The following is a 17500-nucleotide window of genomic DNA, read 5'->3' on the forward strand; positions in this document are numbered from 1 at the left end:
AATGTGCTCACTTCTGTCTGTCTATTTTCAAAAGCAAACACATGTGGTAGCCTCTCGTGTTGCCTTTTATTGTTGTCAAAAACAACCAAATCAATCCTATCGCGCTTGGGCTGCTGAACTCAACGGCCTCAGTAGAAAGTGTCAATTTTTTACTGAAGTTCACAAAGAATCCTACGCCGATTCCATGGTACGGGATGCTATTATCCGATCGGCGCCCAACAAAGTAGTTAGGCAACGTGCCCTTCAGTTGTCAAATCCATCGCTCAGTCTTTTGAAATTACTTGCGCTGCTGGAGCGCAAATAGAGGGATGGGGTGACGTCGGGGAAATACAAGCTCTGTGCGATGTTGATGAAGTGTGTGGCATGTCCCCGCCGGCCGACGTGGCCGCAGTACGTTCCCAACCGCAGCCTCGGCCTAACCGTAAACAAATCTCTAAGAAACTGCAGCAAGACCCACGGCAACTTCCTTCATGTTAGCGGTGTTTTACGAAACATCCACGAGAAGATTGTCCACAACGTTGGGCCGTGTGTCACAAATGCAAAAAAAAGGGTCATGTGTCATCCGTTTGCAAATTCGACCGCATACATGATGTTCATAAACATGACGCTGACTCTGATTCTGTGTTGTCTCTCAATTGTACTTCATCCCTTTCATGGAAGTTATTCCTGATTGTCCAAATACTTGGTCGAGATGTTCGCATGCAGGTGGATACTGGTTCTGCTGCCACTATCATCAATTCTCAGACGTATCTTCAGTTGGGTTCTCCAGTCCTGTCACCTGTCACTAGGAAATTACGGACTTAAAATAAACCGAAGATTTCTCTCTTGGGACAATTTGATGCTGAGGTATCTTACAAATCTGTCGTTCGCACTGTTCCCATATTTGTGGTCGACCATAGTAATGCGGAGAATCTTTTTGGTTTCGATGCCTTTCACATTTCGTCTCTGATGCTATTCCTTATGTTCAATTGGATTCCATGTCAACGACATTTTCGTCCCTTTTTTCTCCTGGGTTAGGCCGTGCAAATGACTTTAAAGCTCGTATCACGCTCAAACCCACTGCTCGGCCTAAGTTTTTTTGGACTCGGCCCATTCCTGTGGCCCTTCGTGATCAGGTGAAACAGGAGCTGGATCGTCTCACTGCTTCAGGGGTCTTGCTTCCTGTCACTTCCAGTGAGTGGTCCTCTCCTGCCGTTGTCGTTGCTAAGCCAAATGGTGATATTCGTTTCTGTGGCGATTTCAAAGCCACTGTAAATGCTCAATGCCTTATCGACACTTACCCTATGCCTCAACCTGAAGAATTGTTCACTAAACTTGCTGGAGGCCAGTATTTTTCTAAACTTGACCTGTCAGAAGCTTATCATCAACTTCCTCTCGACACTGCTTCCCGGCAGTTTCTGGTCCTTAACACGCCTTTTGGCCTCTATCAATACCAACGATTGCCATTCGGGGTTGCCAGCGCCCCTGCTGTCTTTCAGCAATTCTTGGAACAATTATTGCTCACTGTCCCTGGGTGTATCAATTACATGGACGACATTGTTGTCACTGGCTCCACCACTGACGAACATCTTCAAAATCTCCACACACTTTTCCATGTCTTACAGACTGCCGGTCTTAAGTGTTATCTTCAGAAATCAAAATTTTTCAGGCATCTATCACATACTTGGGGTTTCAACTCTCTCGGGATGGTATTCGTTCGCTTCAGCAAACTGTCGCTGTGATCAATGCCCTTCCTCGCCCTACATCTGTTAAGGAACTGCAGGTCTTCTTGGGGAAAATAGCACACTATCACAAGTTTTTACCGTCTGCTGCTTCGATGGCTCAGCCGTTGCATCACCTGTTGCATAAAAACATGCCTTTTCACTGGTCTGCGTCATGCGATGCGGCTTCCCAGAAATTGAAAACTATGCTGAAACAGGCCCCGTGCCTGGCTACTTATCGACCTGGCCAACATCTTGTTCTTGCCACGGACGCCTCTCAATATGGGTTCAGTGCAGTCCTTGCGCACCGTTTTTCTGACGGTTCTGAACAACCCATTTCTTATGCCTCCAAAACGCTCGCGGATGCCCAACAAAAGCATTCTCAAATTGAAAAAGAAGCTTTGGCCATTAATTATGCTCTTCATAAGTTTGGTGTTTTTCTCTATGGATCCAAATTGCATCTCATTATGGATCACAAACCACTTGTTTCCTTGTTTCATCCATCAACGTCACTTCCCGACAAGGCTGCACACCGCCTCCAGCGTTGGGCTCTTTACTTGTCTCGTTTCAATTATGAGATTCATTTCCGGCTGACGGCTCAACATGCGAATGCTGATGCACTGTCTCACCTTCCCATGGGTCCTGATCTGGCATTCGATAGGGATGAACTTTTGTGTTTCCACCTGGATGTTGCCGAGCAGCGGGTTGTGGACGCGTTCCCCATCACTGGGGACCGGCTGACGGGTGCTATGGGTTCTGACCCTGCCCTCTCCCGGGTTTTACGTTGTATTCAGAAGGGTTGCCCAGATCGTCTGTCCACTAAGACTTCTGATCCGTTGCGGAACTACTACACTTTGCGTTACCGCCTCATGGCTAGGGATGGTGTTATCCTCCTTTCCACCGAAAATGCTTCGCTGCGTGTTGTGGTACCTGCGTCTTTGCGTGCTTCGGTCTTGCGCCTCCTTCACCAAGGGCACTGGGGTGTCTCTCGCACAAAATCTCTGGCACACTGTCATGTGTACTGACCCAGCATCGACTCTGAAATTGCACACATGGTCGCTGCCTGCAGCCCTTGTGCGTCACAGGCCACCGCTCCGAAGTCATCTTTGTCACCGTGGCCTTCGCCTGAGAAGCCCTGGGAGCGTATTCATGCTGACTTCTCGGGACCTTTTTTAGGTACTTATTGGCTTCTTGTTATTGACGCCTACTCTAACTTTCCTTTCATTGTCCGTTGCATGTTGCCTACCACTGCGGCAACCACCAATGCTCTCGCTCGCATTTTCTCTGTGGAAGGCCTTCCCTCTTCTCTTGTGACTGATAATGGTCTGCAATTTGCCTCTTCTGATTTTGCAGATTTTTGTGCCCATCACGGCATCATGCATGTCACAATCCCTACGCTCCATCCACAGTCAAACGGTGAGGCCGAACGACTGGTCCGCACATTTAAGGCTCAGATGAGGAAACTCTTGACTTCTTCTGCTGCTGATGATGCCCTTCTCCAATTTCTGGCTTCTTACCAATTTACCCCCATGGGCGACCACAGCCCGGCTGAGCTCTTACGTGGCCGACAGCCCCGCACGCTACTTTATCTTCTGCGGCCTTCCACCTCATGGCCACGAGTGCCTTCGCTTGGCCGGTTCACCGCCGACTACCTTGTATAGGTACGGGGATATGGCAGCCGGCCAAAATGGAGTCCTGGCTGCTTCTTACGACACCGTGGCCAACGCCTGTGTGAAATCCAGATGGACATGGGTGTTGCAGTGCGTCATTTGGACCAGCTTCGGCCTCATGTGCCGGCAACGCCTGTTCCGGATGCTGCTACACGCTCGGGATACTGGAATCTCTCATTACTCACAACGCAGTCCTCTCACCATCATATTGGTGGCAGCACAAGAACTGACGCCACCAGGAGACGTGCCCATGCAGGAACCAGATGACCATCATCTGTCGGAGTAACTCTACTCGCCTCCTTCTCATACGGACATGGACACATCGCCCATTTCTCGTATTACAACAACCGAACTTGCGCAACGGGCAGATTGGTGCACGGGGCCTCAGCAGATTCGACCCCCACGTCTCCTGTCATGTCGACCCATTATCATCGGGGACACTTCCGTCCGTACGGGAAGCCTCCTCCTCGAGACTTTACGGCCAGCCAAACAACACCTATGGATGTTAGCAATCTCAGGCCACCTCCATCAAGACTTGTGCAAAAACTTCAAAAGGGGGAAAAGTGTTGTGACTCGCTGATCTTTCAGAGTGCCGCCGCGCAGTTACGCGCGTCCTCTACGTGCGGCGCTGTCTGCCAGCCATGCAGCAGCAGCGCCACCTAAGCGGCCAGCCAGCCAGTGGCTAGACTCGGACTCAGTTATGATTTGACTGTTAAAAGTGTACACACGTCTTATTCTGTTTACTTGATCTGTGATTTCATGTATTGTGTCTTCCTTGAAATATATTTGTTCAACTTGAAGTTATAACAAATATGTCTTGATTAGTATTGACAGTAGTCTATTTTATTGTTAATAAATGACAATGCTAGGATTGATTCCCGTTAGCTGATGTTAGTTTGAATTTTACAGATGCCAGCAGTGTTAACAGCACTTCAGAGGAGTGTCCACGGGGTTTTGCTTGGTAAACTTGTTCGACCAGATTGGATTTCCCACGGTGTTCCTAAAACATCAAGAATTGATTCATTTCATGTCAAGATTGGCACAGGTAAATATGTTGTTATTCATGCCAACACCATTAATTGTCTCTTGATTTAACAACAGTGCATTAATTTTTTTATTAATGTTTCATTGCCTGGATTGCCATGCATAGTTTTTAACATTTGGAAAAGAATTTGGAGATAATACTGGAAATGACGCAGAGAGGGAGAATGTTGTGGTGGAAAGTGAGTCTTATGTTGAAGAACAATGCGAGGCTCCAGATTCATTTCATCAAACTCTGAATACATTTTTCATTTTTTAAGGTGTAGCTAATGACACTATATGCCTCGTCTTATTCAAGGATCTGAATCTTCGTACTGATATGAATCTGGAAACATGCCACTTCTTCTCGCCAGTTCTCACAAACTATTCATTTATCAACAACTTCCAGCAATTTCAGCACGAACATTGCATTTATTGGCCACAACAGCAATTACAATTAATATAAAACTCCAGCTCATCTTGAGCTCTTACCAGCTCAAGAACTTTTACATTACTAAAAGATTAAGGCCCTAGCATTAATTTCAATGCAACAATTATATTATGGCATAACTACACGGAATTGGCTATTTTTATCAATTCAATCTGGCTAGCCAGCAGTGACTGGTACATGCGTCTTGGCACCTGTTGCCCTGTTTTACTAGGTGCATTGCAGTAGACTCACACTGCTGCACCGAACCTTGGAGAAGACTCAGTAACACATAAAGGTAGCAGTAAATACTAATTGTAAACATACAAAAGTCATCAGCCAACGGAAGAGTGTCTTCTCGTGTGTATTAAAAGTTGTCACTGAGGGATTTTTTATCTTACATCAGGTACATGAAGTAGAAAGTAAAGAATACAAGAATCAAAGTCAGAGAACTCAAAGAAGGTTTTTAGCACAAAGGAGAAATTATTTTGTTCATATCTGTTGTGGAAGGCAGTTTCTGTTTGAGAACCAAATTCATTAGACAAAGCTACTAAAATGTTTGAACCCCCTCCTGAATGTTTTTACGTATTTTTTCTGGCCACTGTGCTCCAGTTCAGAGGAATTTAAATTAACTAGAAATAAACTAGAAAGGATTATACTCAACACTGAATACAGATGTGATATTTTGTGGCAATATTTGCTGAAAATTTTTAACTCTAAATTCTATGAAACTTTAAATGATCTCAGTAACTTTATGATAGTGCTCACTGATGGGTGTAAGCTGGGGCATCTCTTCTCTGGTGATCTTGTGGTTTAGTGTGTTGTCCTGCTATAGGTTATCATTTTCCTGTTGAGGTGTTAAGAGGTGATCAGGTGGAAGATGACTACTGGAAATTATGGGCAATAAACTGTGACTGACAAGATCAGTAACTTGGCTGTGCCATACCCTTGTGGTCACATAAATGAGTGTAGGCCTCACTTGTCACCAAATAGGGCACAGTACAATTATGCTTCTTGATTCAGTGAAAGGATCCTCCAATATGCAGGTCTTGCGGAGTCCAGTTCACAGTATGCCACAGTTAAACTTATTGTGTTTTATGTTCAAACAAGTGGCAGAGGCTGGTTTATCTGCAGATCTGCCCTCTGTCTTAGCTGGCAGCAAGACAATTATAATACATATTTTTTCGGTTCTGCGAAGTGTCTGACTTGCTGATTAAAATACTAAGGAGCAGTTTTTATTGTCTTTGTTGTTGGCTCATCAACATTTTTTTGAAAGCCGTCGACTGAGCACACATTGTTATTTTATTTGTATTTCGGAAAGGCTGTAGAATTATAACCAAGTCATGGCCTTTTCACAGTTTGAGTGACAGAATAAAAGTGTAGATGATTAGAATCGGAGAGAGTGAATGAGACTATATTTCAGTTTGTGGTCTTCTCTCTTTTTAGGTTTTATTCACATTTGGTTCTGAATGTTTTAGAAACAGCACTAAATCTTCAGCATAAGCAGGAATGCGAGCAAGTGCACGTGTGCAATCACAAGCACTCTCTTGCACATGTGTGTGCGAATCCCCCCCCCCCCCCCTCCCTCCTCCTCCTCCCCCCCCCCCCACCCCACACACACACACAGAGAGAGAGAGAGAGAGAGAGAGAGAGACTGGGAGTGAGTGACAGACAGACAGAGACGGGTTACTGTTCAGGCAGGTGGTGGAGGTATTGTCACATTGGAAATGTTTACTTTGAATGAAATGAGCTTTATTACATGTGCCAAAAACCTGTTACTTCCGTGATCAACTGTCATCTTGCATGTCATACTTACATTTTACCTGCGAAAACATTTCATTTGACCATTTAATTCTCAACTGCTCTGTTTAGCTTCTGTTTTCAAGTGCTCCCAGTTTCTTCCTTACAGCGTTTTATTATTATTGAATGGTGTGGCACCAGAGTAAGTTTATAGTACTTTTGTTCATGAGTAATATGGTTCAAATTTCCATCTGGCCATCAGATTTAGACCTCTGTAATTATCCTGTTTCACTTGGGAGGTAGTGTTCAATGGCCAGGGCATTCGACAAGCCACATTACGCTCCTGGGTTGTGCCAAATGGCAAGCACGATGATTCATATCTCTCTCTTTCTCTCTTTCTCCTCCCCCCCCCCCCCCCCCCCCCCCCCCCCCCCCCCCTCCACCTCTCTCTCTCTCTCTCTCTCTCTCTCTCTCTCTCTCTCTCTCTCTCTCTCTCTCTCTCTCTCTCCCTCAATGACTACATTGTTTTGGCCAAATACATTGCCCAAGTGCTGCGTCCTAACTGGTGTGAATTGTCATGGCAGATGCAGAAGGTGATTGGAGAAACAACACGGGAAGGGGTGAAAGAGGGAAGGAAGACTGATAGTTGGGAATGAGAGGTGGCAAAGGAACAGGATAGTAATCTGGCAATGGTGAGCTGACTCTGGCACAAGCAGGGAAAGTTATGGTGTCATGGAAACAGATGGCACAGTGGATTAAGAAAAGGGTGGAGGTAGAACAAGGGAAGAGGGAAACTTCAGAGAGGAAAGTGTGAATGTAGATTAATGAGGTGAAGTTGGAGATGTGAGTACTGGGTTGGAGGTGGATGTGGAATAGAGGCTAATATAGTTTGAGACTAGATGGATTGCAGAATCAAATGATGTGTTGTAAGGACAGTTCCCATCTACATAATTCATAGAAGTTTGCATTGGGGGAGGGAAAGAGAACCTAAGTGGTATGAGTTGTGAAAAGCTTCCTCTAAGTGCCCCAGTAACAGTTTACAGTACGAGGGTGCCATTGAATGCTATTGCTTCCAGTATCGTGCTAGCTCTAAACTCACCACCTAATTCCTTCTAACCAAATACATCTTTAACTGAAGTGTACTGCCCAGTTGTTGTACTTTGATGACTGACCCAGTCATCTTATTCAGGTACTGCAAGCTGTGTTGTTATGTTTACTTTTTGTCTTGACTGTTATGGCCAGTGGGATGGTGCTCATAGAAAAATACTGGCTCCCAGGTAGAAAAAGAACAAAGGTTTGTTGATAGTAATATACTGACACTTCACAGTTTTCTTGAGTTACAGGAAGAGTTAACACTTTGCGTTACAAGAATAGTTAACACTTGGCAAGTAACTGTCCACTGAATATGTGAGTCCTAGCTGGTGTCTGAGTCAGCATTGTAACTGCTACTGAATGGACACTGTGGTGAGCTAGCCTTAGTTCCAACTGATGAGCCAGTGAGTATGGCCAGCGTGAGCATGACGCAAATGCTTGTGCTCCAATGGGTGCGCTGCTAGGTACTGGCAACAAAAAGCCTGGAGTGTAAAGAAATGCTGTCTCCCAGTCATTGAGGAACATATTAAATAGGCAGGTCAATGGGTGTCCATGTGGAACACATGACTTGATTGCAGTGCCTGGATCATTGAGGTTCACTCTGCTAGTGGTGAGGCTGGCACCTCATTGTGGTGGTTGCAGGAGATACCATCAACAACAAGCTCACATCTTTTGGTCATTGTCCAGAAAATTTTCATATGTGTGGTGCATTTGCCAGACTGTACTGGATTGCTGGCACGTAAGCTGGTTTTGGCAGACAACTTAAGCCTATCGGTTGATAGTGGCAGCAGTAGGAGTCAGTGAATGGCCGTAGATATGGCATGGACTCTGTCCAGCCTTTTATTTCAGTCAACAACTTGGCTATACATCCAAAAACACACCACCATTCAAACACACTAACATGGGAAACTCCCAATCGCACCCCCCTCAGATTTAGTGGTAAGAGGGCCCATTGGACAGCCCATAAAAAACTGAACACAGATAATGCATGAAAACAGGAAGAAGGTGTACTGGACTTTGGAAAGAAAGCAAAATAGAAACAGTGAACAGTTAAGGAACAAGATGATGTGCAATGTAGAGCAGACGAAGAGAAAAATGGATCGTGGTTAAGTGGTCTTGGTGTTGTAGTGTCACACAGGCAAGCCGTGTTCAAATATCCCTCATGCTTACTCCCAACTGTTCACTTTATTCAAATTTGCACCTGTGTTGTGGTGTAATGTCCTTTTGCAACAGCAAGGTGTAATGATAGTTGATTCTGCACAACTACTCTATTAGTAGCCAAAAGGAAGTGGCTTTCGAATGGGAACCACAAATGTTTGGTGACAAGGCAGCAAGTAAACCAAATCCTCCACCAGAAAATACATTAGGTGTGTCATATGTGGCATTAGTGATAGTACGTGTGTCATATGATAGGAATCTCTTATGAACGCAACTAATTTGTACGGCTGGTAAGTGTGCGAGATATGCCTCCTTGTCTGATATAGGTGTTTGTATGAATTTGAATGTGATCACTCCCAAGGAAATGATGAAAACATAATAGTCTGTTACATAAGCTACAACAAATGAATGCAATGGTTACAGAACATCACAGTTTCTCTGTGCTCTGTCAAAAATATGTTTTTAACATTTTTGAAGTTGCGGTTCATTTTGGAAGTCTTGACTCTTTAATTCTTTTGTTGTAACATAGTTCACACCTGTTTATTCATTGATTTTATTCCTGTGCGACATCCTGTGTAGTATCTTGCCTACTCTCCACTATTCATCCCATTTACTTGTGATGGTAATGTGTTCTTACCACATTACTCATATTCTATAAACGGCTTGCTCGCTTGGTAGTCCAACATGATGACCACCTAACAACAATGCCCTTGCTGTTTCAGGTTGCTCTTTATTGCACTTGTTGTTCTTTGACCTTTCATTGTTTCTGTTTTGGTTTTTTTCCACAGTTCAGTGCACCTTCTTCCTGTTTTCATGCTTGATCTGTTTTAAGTCCCCCCTCCAAATTAAATCAGGTGATGCTGAGGGAATTAGATTAGGAAATGAGACACTTATAGTAGTAGATGAGTTTTGCTATTTAGGGAGCAAAATAACTAATGATGGTCAAAGTAGAGAGGATTTAAAATGTAGACTGGCAATGGCAAGGAAAGCATTTCTGAAGAAGAGAAATTTGTTAGCATTGGGTATAGATTTAAGTGCCAGGAAGTCTTTTCTGAAAGTATTTGTATGGATTGCAGCCATGTATGGAAGTGAAACATGGACGATAAACAGTTTAGACAAGAAGAGAATAGAAGCTTTCGAAATGTGGTGCTACAGAAGAATGCTGAAGATTGGATGGGTAGATCACATAACTACTGAGGAGGTACTGAATAGAATAGGGGAGACGAGGAATAAGGGATTAGTTGGTAGGACATGTTCTGAGTCATCAAAGGATCACTGATTTAGTATTGGAGGGCAGTGAGGAGGGTAAAACACATAGAGGGAGACCAAGAGATGAATACACTAAGCAGATTCAGAAGGATGTAGGTTGCAGTAGGTACTGGGAGATGAAGAAGCTTGCACAGGATAGAGTAGCATTGAGAGCTGCATCAAATCAGTCTCTGGACTGAAGACCACAACAACAACTGTGTTCAGTTTTTGACAGGCTATCGACTGGGCCATCTTACCAATATATCTGAGTGAGGTGTAATGGAAAGTTTCCTTTGTAAGACTACATGAGATTTTTCATCCTTAACCATAGCTATGTCTCCCTTAAGGGGAAGATATATAGTGATTCTGTGGCACGGCCGAGGGGATCCACATGGCACTCTCACACTCCAAAAAACCCAGAGAAACCTTTCTAGCCCCCAATATCCTAAACTCATTGTCTGGCTTAGGTTCGCTGATGGTATTTTTATGATTTGGACCCAGAACCAAGAAGTTATCCTCATTCCTTGACAGCATCAACACCTTCTATCATACCTATTCCATATGTTCATCCTTAAAACAGTGTGCCATCTCAACAATCATTGACAGCCACATCTGGTGGCTACATGAAAACCTCTGCACATATCAGTCTACCAACCATTGAAGTACTTCCATTTTGGTAGCTGCCATACCTTCCACACTAAAAATTGTCTGCTGTACAGTTGGGCCACGCATTAACAGCACATCTGCAGTTAAAAAGCATTCATTTCCCATATGCTGAGTGGCTTACTAAAGCCCTCACTACCCTTCAGACCTAGTCTGTAAACAGATGTCCTATACTATGCACACACATGCCCCTAATCTTCTAACCACTACACAAACAAGCAGCAATGGAGCACGTCGCCTCTACCTCATGTTATCCAGTGTCACAACAGGCTCAGAAAGCTTCACTGTATTCTTCACTGGAGCTTCAACTCCCTATCATCATGCCCATCCTTCTTACAATCTTTCCTTCTCCCAAAATGATATCCCATCAATCCAGCTAATATATGAAATATTCTGGTCCATCGTTATGCTACATTTATTCCCATCCCCTTGCCATAATGGTCATATCCCTGTGTAAGACCCATAGTCTCTTCAGAATTATTTAAAGAATGTCACTTTCACAGGAGCATGTGGAGGCACAGAGCACAGTTTCCATGTCCTGCATGAACATGTGCATAATCTTACATTTCATTCATCTTGCTCAAACTCACAAACCTCTCAGTGTACAGTGTACTGGGAGAGCTGCAGTATGTTTTAATATCTGTTTTAGAAAACTCCACTGACACGAGTCTTATCACTATCACAATGCTTAAAGTGTCACTGTCACTGTTGTTATTTAATGAAATAATCATGTCCTCCTCTGAATTTTCTAAAACAGCTTCATTCTGCCATGCTCTTACCATGATGCAGTGCATTTTATGGACAGCTTTCTTCCAGTCTTCAGAGACAACACTTTAACAGCTTCTTTTGTGAGTGCTTCAACTGCTGACATCATAAATTTGTTATTATTGTTGGCAATGTAATCTTTACTTTGGTTTAATATTAATAAGAATCACCACAGCTGTCTTAAGGTACATTTATTATGTCACAACCATTTTTGTTCAATGGACATCATCAAGAGACATGTCTCATAACAAATTCTCACAGAATTGTGCTGATATCATGACTCAGGAAGTCTAGTCATCTTAATATCACTGAAGGCACATTCTGGAACATAAGCCTCAAACATATGCCAAGCATATGTACAAACAAAATGAGGCTTGAGTACAGGGAACATGACATGTAATCTGATCTGTTCTCTCATATACAATTAGTATTTATTCTGTTGCATATCTTGGAAGTGAGAGTGCTGTACAAGGAATGAAGACCCAAATAACTTGATGAAGATTGTTAAAAGGATTGGGAGTCTTGAACAGTCAAAACCCAAGAACTACTAATTGCTATTGTGATTCATTTCAACTTGTCAGCTATGAACCATGGACCTTACCGTTGGTGGGGAGGCTTGCGTGCCTCAATGATACAGATAGCCATACCGTAGGTGCAATCACAACAGAGGGGTATCTGTTGAGAGTCCAGACAAACGTGTGGTTCCTGAAGAGGGGCAGCAGCCTTTTCAGTAGTTGCAGGGGCAACAGCCTGGATGATTGACTGATCTGGCCCTGTAACACTAACCAAATCGGCCTTGCTGTTGTGGTACTGTGAACGGCTGAAAGCAAGGGGAAACTACAGCCGTAATTTTTCCCGAGGACATGCAGCTTTACTGTATGATTAAACGATGATGGCGTCCTCTTGGGTAAAATATTCCGGAGGTGAAATAGTCCCCCATTCGGATCTCCGGGCGGGGACTACTCAAGAGGATGTCGTTATCAGGAGAAAGAAAACTGGCGTTCTACGGGTGGAATGTCAGATCCCTTAATCGGGCAGGTAGGTTAGAAAATTTAAAAAGGGAAATGGATAGGTTAAAGTTAGATATTGTGGGAATTAGTGAAGTTCGGTGGCAGGAGGAACAAGACTTTTGGTCAGGTGAATACAGGGTTATAAATACAAAATCAAATAGGGGTAATGCAGGAGTAGGTTTAATAATGAATAAAAAATAGGAGTGTGGATAAGCTACTACAAACAGCATAGTGAACGCATTATTGTGGCCAAGATAGACACGAAGCCCACGCCTACTACAGTATTACAAGTTTATATGCCAACTAGCTCTGCAGATGATGAAATGTATGATGAGACAAAAGAAATTATTCAGGTAGTGAAGGGAGATGAAAATTTAATAGTCATGGGTGACTGGAATTCGACAGTAGGAAAAGGAAGAGAAGGAAATGTAGTAGGTGAATATGGATTGGGGCTAAGAAATGAAAGAGGAAGCCGCCTGGTAGAATTTTGCACAGAACATAACTTAATCATAGCTAACACTTAGTTCAAGAATCATAAAAGAAGGTTGTATACATGGAAGAACCCTGGAGATACTAAAAGGTTTCAGATGGATTATATAATGGTAAGACAGAGATTTGGGAACCAGATTTTAAATTGTAAGACATTTCCAGGGGCAGATGAGGACTCTGACCACAATCTATTGGTTATGAACTGTAGATTAAAACTCAAGAAACTGCAAAAAGGTGGGAATTTAAGGAGATGGGACCTGGATAAACTGAAAGAACCAGAGGTTGTACAGAGTTTCAGGGAGAGCATAAGGGAACAATTGACAGGAATGGGGGAAAGAAACACAGTAGAAGAAGAATGGGTAGCTTTGAGGAATGAAATAGTGAAGGCAGCAGAGGATCAAGTAGGTAAAAAGACAAGGGCTAGTAGAAATCCTTGGGTAACAGAAGAAATACTGAATTTAATTGATGAAAGGAGAAGATACAAAAATGCAGTAAGTGAAGCAGGCAAAAAGGAATACAAACGTCTCAAAAATGAGATCGACAGGAAGTGTAAAATGGCTAAGCAGGGATGGCTACAGCACAAATGTAAGGATGTAGAGTCTTATCTCATGAGGGGTAAGATAGATATTGCCTGCAGGAAAATTAAAGAGACCTTTGGAGAAAAGAGAACCACTCGCATGAATATCAAGAGCTCAGATGGAAACCCAGTTCTATGCAAAGAAGGGAAAGCAGAAAGGTGGAAGGAGTATATAGAGGGTCTATACAGGGGCGATGTTCTTGAGGACAATATTATGGAAATGGAAGAGGAGGTAGATGAAGATGAAATGGGAGATATGATACTGCGTGAAGAGTTTGACAGAGCACTGAAAGACCTGAGTCGAAACAAGGCCCCGGGAGTAGACAACATTCCATTAGAACTACTGACAGCCTTGGGAGAGCCAGTCCTGACAAAGCTCTACCATCTGGTGAGCAAAATGTATGAAACAGGCAAAATTCCCTCAGACTTCAAGAAGAATGTAATAATTCCAATCCCAAAGAAAGCAGGTGTTGACAGATGTGAAAATTACCGAACTATCAGTTTAATAAGTCACAGCTGCAAAATACTAACACGAATTCTTTACAGAGGAATGGAAAAACTGGTAGAAGCCGACCTCGGGGAAGATCAGTTTGGATTCTGTAGAAGTGCTGGAACACGTAAGGCAATACTGACCCTATGACTTATCTTAGAAGAAAGATTAAGGAAAGGCAAACCTACATTTCTAGCATTTGTAGACTTAGAGAAAGCTTTTGACAATGTTGACTGGAATACTCTCTTTCAAATTCTGAGGGTGGCAGGGGTAAAATACAGGGAGGGAAAGGCTATTTACAATTTGTACAGAAATCAGATGGCAGTTATAAGAGTTGAGGGACATGAAAGGGAAGCAGTGGTTGGGAAGGGAGTGAGACAGGGTTGTAGCCTCTCCCCGATGCTATTCAATCTGTATATTGAGCAAGCAATAAAGGAAACAAAAGAAATGTTCGGAGTAGGCATTAAAATCCATGGAGAAGAAATAAAAACTTTAAGGTTCGCCGATGACATTGTAATTCTGTCAGAGATGGCAAAGGATTTGGAAGAGCAGTTGAACGGAATGGACAGTGTCTTGAAAGGAGGGTATAAGATGAATATCAACAAAAGCAAAACGAGGATAATAGAATGTAGTCGAATTAAGTCGGGTGATGCTGAGGGAATTACAGTAGGAAATGAGACACTTAAAGTAGTAAAGGAGTTTTGCTATTTGGGGTGCAAAATAACTGAGGATGGTCGAAGTAGAGAGGATATAAAATGTAGACTGGCAATGGGAAGGAAAGCGTTTCTGAAGAAGAGAAATTTGTTAGCATCGAGTATAGATTTAAGTGTCACGAAGTCGTTTCTGAAAGTATTTGTATGGAGTGTAGCCATGTATGGAAGTGAAACATGGACGGTAAATAGTTTAGACAAGAAGAGAATAGAAGTTTTTGAAATGTGGTGCTACAGGAGAATGCTGAAGGTCAGATGGGTAGATCACATAACTAATGAGGAAGTATTGAATAGGATTGGGGAGAAGAGAAGTTTGTGGCGCAATTAGACCAGAAGAAGGGATCGGTTGGTAGGAGATCTCCTGAGGCATCAAGGGATCACCAATTTAGTACTGGAGGGCAGCGTGGAGGGTAAAAATCGTAGAGGGAGACCAAGAGATGAATACACTAAGCAGATTCAGAAGGATGTAGGCTACAGTAGGTACTGGGAGATGAAGAAGCTTGCACAGGATAGAGTAGCATGGAGAGCTGCATCAAACCAGTCTCCGGACTGAAGACCACAACAACAACATTATGACACACAAGGAACCATAACAAGTGTGAACTAGCTAGAAAGTACAGCAGATTTGTTTTTATCTAACAAAGGGACCTTATGGACTGGGTTTCTGAGTGCTGTGAAGTACAAAAGAAATCATTGAATCTCAGTCCTAGGTAGCTGAATAGTTAATGCGAAAGTCTGGTAGCTGTAAAGTTTGTGCTTTGAATCTGGCTAGCAACATTTGTTTGTTTTACTATCATTGAAATTCCATATTTATTAACAAATGGAAATGTTAATTAATGAATGCGAATCATAACTGTTGATATTTTTAGTTATTAACTGGATGAAAATAACGGTATTCACAATAAACTAAAATGTGGTGCAAAAATGCAAAATATCAAATATGAAATAAAATAAAATACTATTTTATTTCTGGAGACTGAATAGTATTATTGATGTATTTAATGAATTTTCATTTAAAAATGAGGCATTTCACAAGTCTGTATCAAATTTTATTTTATTTTCATGGAATTTCTAATCATCAGTGCACTTAGTTTTCAAGACGAGTTATGATTTAAGTTCTCTGGGTTAGCACTATGAGTAATGCAACTGCTTTTTGATTCCTTCATTTTTTCAGCCTTTATGTTATTTTTTATTAGAAAATACACAGTTGTATTCATTATCCATTGTATATATGATTTAAATACTTTAATGAACATGAATCGTCAGTCTTGTAAAAACCAACTTGTGCTCTACTCAAATGATATCCTGAAAGCCATGGATCAGTCAGATGGATGCAGTATTTTGCAACTTTCCAAAAGATTTTGTCTGTTTTTCACATGAACATTTATTTACAAAAGTGTTGTTATATGGGAAATCAAACAAAATTTATGACTGGATCAAGAATGCAACATGTTACCTTGAATGGAAAGAAGTAGAAGTACCCTCTGGTGTGCCTCAAGGAAGTGTATTGGGACTGTTGCTGTTCATGTTGCATATTAATAACCCGACAGACTATATTAATAGTAGCATCAGATTTTTTGCAGATGATACTGTTATCTATAGTGAAGTACTGTCTGAAAGAAAGCTGCACAAACATTGATAAGATACTTCCTCGCAGATTAAAGTTCTGTGCTGGACGAGAGCTTGAACCTGAGACCATTGTCTTTTGTGGCAAGTACTAATCTGACTGAGTTATTCAGGCATGACTCACAATCTGCACTCACAGCTTTACTTCCACCAGTACCTCATCTCCTACCTTCCAGGAAAGTTCAAATCAGAATATGCTCTGCTACAAAGAGAAAATTCATTCTCAAAAATCTTGATAAGATTTAAAAGTGATGTAAAGAATAGCAACTTGTTTTATATGATCATACAAGTAATGTTATACCTTTCCAAAACTCAAAAAATTTGTATCCTACAACACCAGTGAGTCACATTTGGAATCACTCAACTCATATAAAATATCTGGCTGTAACAATTTGTAGGGATATAAAATGGAGTGACTACATAGGCTCAGCCATATGTAAGGCAGCTAACATACTTCAGATCATTGGCAGCACACTGGGAAAATGCAGTCAGTCTAGAAAGAAGACTGTGTACAAGTCATATGTGCATACCATCTTAGTACATTGCTCAAGTGAGTGGGATCCATACCTGATATGGCCAACATGGGATATTGGACATATAAAAAGAAGGGTGGGGCAAATTGTCACAATTTTGTTTGATTCATGGGAGAGTGTCATGGAAGTGTTGAAAAACTCGAATTGACAGATGCACGAAGATAGATGCCAATTATCCCATGAAATTCTATTTACAAAGTTTCAAGAACCAGTATTAATTTAAGAATCTATAGATAATCTTCAGATTCTTATATATCATTCCTTTAGGGTCAGTGAAGGGAAGATTAGACTAATTACAGGATGCACAGAGGCATCTAAGCAGTCATTATTCACATGCTCCATGTGCAGTGGGAATGGGAAGATATCTTAACATGTGGTACAATGCCAAGTACCCTCTGCTGTCCATTAATGAGTGCTTTGCTGATTTGTATGTAGATGTAGAGTCATTGGAGGCTCATTCCACATCAAACTGTTCTGGGTTTTAATTATCATGCCCATTACTCATTTTTCATGCTGTATGCTGTTGTTCCCTGTAGGAAGTTTCAATTTAACCCTGTTTGTTTTCTGTTCCTGAGTGTCATT

The 17500-nt window shown here is 42.1% G+C and overlaps 1 protein-coding gene across 1 annotated transcript in view; it reads left to right on the forward strand.

The window, feature by feature from the left end:
- The window catches only part of LOC124613548 (E3 ubiquitin-protein ligase MYCBP2-like), a 798425-nt gene that overhangs the window by 67225 nt on the left and 713700 nt on the right, over nt 1-17500 (forward strand). Inside the window, exon 5 of the mRNA XM_047142259.1 lies at nt 4280-4415. Coding sequence (XP_046998215.1) covers nt 4280-4415 — 136 coding nt within the window. The remainder of the gene's footprint in view (nt 1-4279; nt 4416-17500) is intronic.

The sequence above is a fragment of the Schistocerca americana genome, chromosome 4, assembly GCF_021461395.2.
Source record: "Schistocerca americana isolate TAMUIC-IGC-003095 chromosome 4, iqSchAmer2.1, whole genome shotgun sequence".
NCBI lineage: Eukaryota > Metazoa > Arthropoda > Insecta > Orthoptera > Acrididae > Schistocerca > Schistocerca americana.